General features: G+C 29.4%; 1 protein-coding gene across 6 annotated transcripts in view; it reads right to left on the bottom strand.

Moving 5' to 3' along the window:
• Positions 1-617: 617 nt before the first annotated feature.
• Positions 618-5,476, bottom strand: part of LOC108976508 (probable ubiquitin carboxyl-terminal hydrolase FAF) — a 22,444-nt gene continuing 17,585 nt past the window's right edge. For 3 of the 6 annotated variants that reach the window (XM_018945667.1, XM_018945668.1, XM_018945666.1), the window contains one exon: positions 618-3,594. In XM_018945667.1, coding sequence (XP_018801212.1) covers positions 3,154-3,594 — 441 coding nt within the window. In that variant the 3' untranslated portion in view covers positions 618-3,153. The remainder of the gene's footprint in view (positions 3,595-5,476) is intronic. The other 3 variants (XR_001993955.1, XM_018945669.1, XM_018945670.1) reach the window with 2 other exon arrangements.

Here is a 5,476-nt window from a genome sequence, read left to right as displayed (position 1 = left end):
AATGCTGGTAATTTTAATTTGTTTTTGGTTTAACTAAACTAAATATATTTTATAATGGAATTAATCATATGCATATAATTTGTAATAATTTCTTCCTTTATTATATTTTATATTATTTTTAAATATTCGTAGTAGTAAAGTAGTAGCATGTTGCAGTTTTTTCGAAATCACTTAACTTAAAATTATTTATACACATTTTGCATTACGTTTACGTTACGGTATGTCGTTAGTGTAACGAAATGCCAACTATTTTAAAATTTTAGTTTCGCATATTGTTAGTCCGTTTTTGGAACCTATTTATATATTGGTTTAGATTTTTTGCAACAAAATGGGTATTTAGGTAAGTATGAGAATAATTTGGCGCAATAACGTAGGCACATGAAACGGAAGAAACGGTTTTGGTAAAAATGTTTAAAATAATAAAATTTGTTTAAAACTACTGTTTTCGGTAAATTTACAAAAGTTGAATGTACACATGAAATATATGAAGAAATTAACAAATAAAGTTAAACAAACGGTTTTCTAGAAAAGGAAATTAATATCTTTGCTCAGAAACTCATAACTACAACCACGATGTTTTTTGAAAATGAAGCAAAAGAAACACAGTTAAAAAAATATATGCATATATGTATGTATATATTAACAAATTTTACAATCCAACGATTCGCTGCTTAATCAATTCTAATCTTTTCCACTCACTAATACATATACTTGGTATTAATTTACTGTTTAGTTTTTAATTAATTTCTTTTTTATTTTATTTTGTATAATTAAAAAATCTAATATGTAAATAAAAATTAAAAAATTATATTGAACATGTGTGTGCAACGTTGTACGTGCACTTCTACACGCATTTACATTCATTTATAAAAACAATATCTTAATATTTTTTTACATATCTTTTGCCATATACTTTCATAAATAGCAGTTTTCGTTTTCGGTTATTCAGTTTTGCCATTTCATTACAATTGTTAGACGAAGCGCACGACCTTTTCAAGGCTCTGCGTTACTTAGTACATTTGGAACGAGCTCATACAATGCAAATTTGGCTTCATTTTATGTGTGTGTTAATTTTTTGTTTTGCTTCGTTTCGGTTATTTAACTACTTTGTTATTGTTATTGTTATTATGCATTGTTGATAAAGTTTTTTTTATATTTATTTTACATAATTAAATTAAATGAAAAACGTCGTATAACATTTTCGTAACTAAAACTGTGTAGCTATAGGCGCATACATATATACATATGTATGTGTATATGTATATGTTATATTTTAAAATAAACTTCTAAATATTTTATCATGTATAACGGTACTTGTGTGTACGCGTTAAGGTTGAATTCAACTTTGATTTAATTACTCCTCATTTATTTATTTAGTTAAATTTAATTATATATATATATATATGTATGTATTTATTACTGTTATTAAACACCTTTTTAAATTTCTTTACTTCTTTTTCGCAAGCGTAATAAATGTTTAGTTGTTTAATCTTTTATGTTACCAGCATGTTTTCATGTTTTGCTTTAACTTAAGTTACTTTTATGCTTATAATRTCAGGCGTTTAAAAAATATATTGTGAAAAGTACAAAAAAAAAATAGTAATAAAAACAAAAATAAAAATAACACCTAGTTTTAACTTTGATAATAAAATATTTAGGTATGTAGTTAAATAATAAGCATAAATGTTTAGCTTTGGCTCTTCACACCTTTTGCTAACTTTCTAATTATTTCGTTACTAGTACGTACATATGTATGCATAATTTATATATTTGTAAGACTTGCAACTATCAGTGCTGTAATGTCTGCTGTACGGCACATACACATTATGCTTATACATACCTACATATACATATATTTAGTTTTAATATTTTTTAAAAATTGTATTTTAATTCTTTTTTCAATTTTATTTATTAATTGTTTCATTATTCCGAGTTAGTTAGCGTTTTTCTTGCAGAGCAAAAAATTAAAAAAGTTGTATGTGTAGCGTCTTGCATTGAAATCAAAATTATTTATGCGCTCTCCACGATTTACAGTGACTGTCTTACTTTAATTTCGCTTATGTGTATGAGTGTGTGTGCGAATGCGAATGCGTTGCAGCAACCGTATTACACAACTACTTTTTTCGTTTTACATTGCAATTGTAGTTTTGCTGTTGTAACGCTGTTGTTGTTCTTTCAGCGCATATGAATCACATGCTTCCAGCAACAATTTCTCCAATAAATCAATTTATATCATGTGTGTTAGGTATGTAGCTTCTGCTGACCTTTACTTCTTCTTACATTACTGCACTTCAATTTAATACTATTACATAATCGTTTCGAATTTTACTTCTATATCGTGCAATTGCATGTGTATTCCCTTAATGTTTGTATGCATGTTGTTAGGTTATAGAATTGTGTATACGTATTGTTATACTAATTATTTCGTATGAATTCCTTAATTATTTAGTTTATAATTAGTGTGTTGCATACGTTTTAAAAAGCCTGGCTGTAGCTGCGCTCCGAAGTAACTTACACTGATTTCGAACGACTCCTTCGTGTACTTCGTGCGTCGCGGTATGCACCTAAGTTTAACTGCGCTTAGAACATGCCATTAACTATTGTGTCTGTGTAGTAGAAGTAAGCAGCTTGTTCGCTTTGGAATTTTGGAGCCCGCTTTAAGGCGCCGGACATAGTTTAAGCTGCTTACAAGTGTTTTCAGCTCTGGCACATGCACTTTCGCTTGTTATGCTATAACCCGCTTGCATTTTTCTTCTACTAACTCTCCCACAATCAGACACTCCCTCACTCTCTCTTTCTATCCTCAGAGTTTCTTCACTATCCTCTCCTCCATCATTTCGATTATCGTTTGGTTTTATTATTTGCAATATTTTTTATTTATTTTATTATCATAATGAATAAATTAAATTAATAATATTTGCATCTTTGTTTTGTGTTTGTTTGCTTTGTTTCGCTTCGCTTTCATTTCGTCTCCCAATCTATATGCTTCTTTGTATGTATGTGTGTGTATTTGTTTCTTAAACGTTGGAAAACGCACGTTTTACGTATATTTTTTCCTTTTTTGCTCCTTTCATTTAATAGTATTGTTGTTGTTGCATATGTAATTTTGGTTGTTTGTGTGTGCCATTTCCTCTATGAGTTTTAGAACTTCATCTACGTTATTGATTGTTGTTCATTGAGTGCTGTTGTTGTTGTTGCTGCTGTTATATTATCGCCGTTCTCCAATTTGGTTGTTGCTTTTGTTGCTGCTACTGCTGCGAGTGTGTTGATTAGTGTGTTTGTGGTTGGTGCGATTGTGGCTGTTGCGGCTGTTGTAGTTGTCGCAGTTGCTATTATTGTATTTACAGGCAAACTGATTGAAATCGTCGTTGTTGTTGTTATTGATGATGTGACTGCCGTCAGAGCAGCTAATGTAACTGCACCCGCTGCTGGTTGTTGATTTTGTTGTTGTAGTTGTATGAATGCAGGCGACATTATTGCCATTGTCTGCTGCTGCGCTGTCAGCATTGCTTGCTTGGAGTTTTGGATGTCTGGGCCAGTCATCATTGTCGTCACTGTAGTCGTTGTCGTCTCACCAATGCCGCCGCTGGTGGACTGTATATTCATATAAACAGTAGAAAGGCATCAATATGGTTGTTGTGGTTGCCACCATGCAGCAGCCAAACAGTTGCATGTGAAATGAGAAAGAGAGAAATTATTAACAAAATAGTACATAAAGAATATTTTTAAATAGTTTGTTTCAAAATCGATTAAAATTTATTATTTTAATTTTTTTTTTACAACACAGCCAAATATTTACAAAAAAACTTTTTGCAACGAAATATTTAAATCAAAGCATTTACAATATTAATTCGTAATCAAGCATCAAACGTTTTTGCAACCTAAGAAATCTAAGCCTCAGATCAAGTTCACAGGAACACAGGGCTAACAGCTAGTTCCAATAAAAGCTAAAGGGCACGTGAATTGGAAGCAGTGAAACTGTGGTGTGTATGTGTGCTTGTGTTCATACATACATACATTTGTAGTAGTGTTTGCGTCAAGCATGAGTATGCGTCCAGGGGTCACAGGTGCTATACAAAATCCTTTGTATGTAAATGTGAAATTTGTACATACATACATACATTTAGCGAATAACTCAACAATCTTATAAACTTCGAACTTCTTAATGAAATAATATTAATATTTATCATATGAACTAAATTAAAGCTGAAATAATAATAAAAGTATTACAAAAAATAATAATATTTGTTTACAAAATAATTTAAAAAAAATCAAAATGGAAGAAATTTTGGAAAAAGTAATAAAATGAGTAATTAAAAAATTACACTAGTTTACACCGATTATGCGACTGCGATGTTGTTTTCGGTTTCTAAAATCGAAAATGATAGTAAAAATTTCCTAACCTGTAGGACTTTCTGTGTTATGGTTAAGAGGTATGGGACCAAACCACTACCATTTATGAAAATGACAACAGTAGCTGTACGTGATGTAAAAATTTTGAACTCAAATTCGTAATCAGGACACCTCAAATACCCCACAGATCTCTTAGCACATCAGTGGCAAATTTTTCCTTCAGATTTGTTGAGTAGCGTTATTAAAATGAATTAAGATGCTAGTTTATCCGAAATTACCAAATTTTGACAAAAAAAGTTTATGTTTCAGATTTTATTATATTAAATATTACACTAAATAAAAAGTAATCTTCATAAAACCGATTTTTCTTAGAAAAACCGTTAATAATAACAACCTAATGATCATTTAAAAAATTAAAGTATTAAAAAAGTAAAAAAAAAGAAAATTTTTGTGTAAAAAATTACAATGAAAAAAAGTACAAAACTAGTAAAAAGTGTTAGTAAAAAATTAGAAAAAAGTTAGATTTAACTAATAAAAAATTATAAAAGCAATAATTTATTGCATTGCGAAAGATTTAAAGTTCATATTTTATAATTAAAAAAATAAAATAAAATTAACATTTATTTATTAAATAATAAAAAAATAAAAGGTACTAATTATAAATAAAAAAAATCAATATTTATAAAACAAGCAATTAATAATTTTTTAATTAATATGCTAAAGGGACTGTGGGGAATTTGAGGTGTCCTAATGTGTGGGAAAGTTGAGTTTAAATTTTTTCCATCACAGAGAGCTATTTTCGTAATTTTAGCTTTTTTTTGCGGCGCATTCCTGAAGTAATTTCGAGACATGGTGCCGAGTTGACAGTTTCTTGGCCGACAGTTCCGGGTCCGTTCTGGACTCGACTGTCATAGGAACAAGCGTTTAGTTTTACATACATAAATTCCTACGTGCTTGGAACGTGTTTAGTATCATTTTCGGTTTTACCTAGAAACAGCCTCTAACGTCACAGTTGCAAAATGACTGGAAATGATTGTTATATATTATTATTATTACCAATTTATGTAATTATAAAAATTGAACTTGAAAAAGAATAAATTAAAAAATAATAATATAATTATTT

This window comes from Bactrocera latifrons, unplaced genomic scaffold (genome assembly GCF_001853355.1).
Source record: "Bactrocera latifrons isolate USDA-ARS-PBARC rearing strain unplaced genomic scaffold, ASM185335v1 scaffold_77, whole genome shotgun sequence".
NCBI lineage: Eukaryota > Metazoa > Arthropoda > Insecta > Diptera > Tephritidae > Bactrocera > Bactrocera latifrons.
Note: the sequence above shows the minus strand (reverse complement) of the source record. Positions and strands in the feature narration are given on the sequence as shown.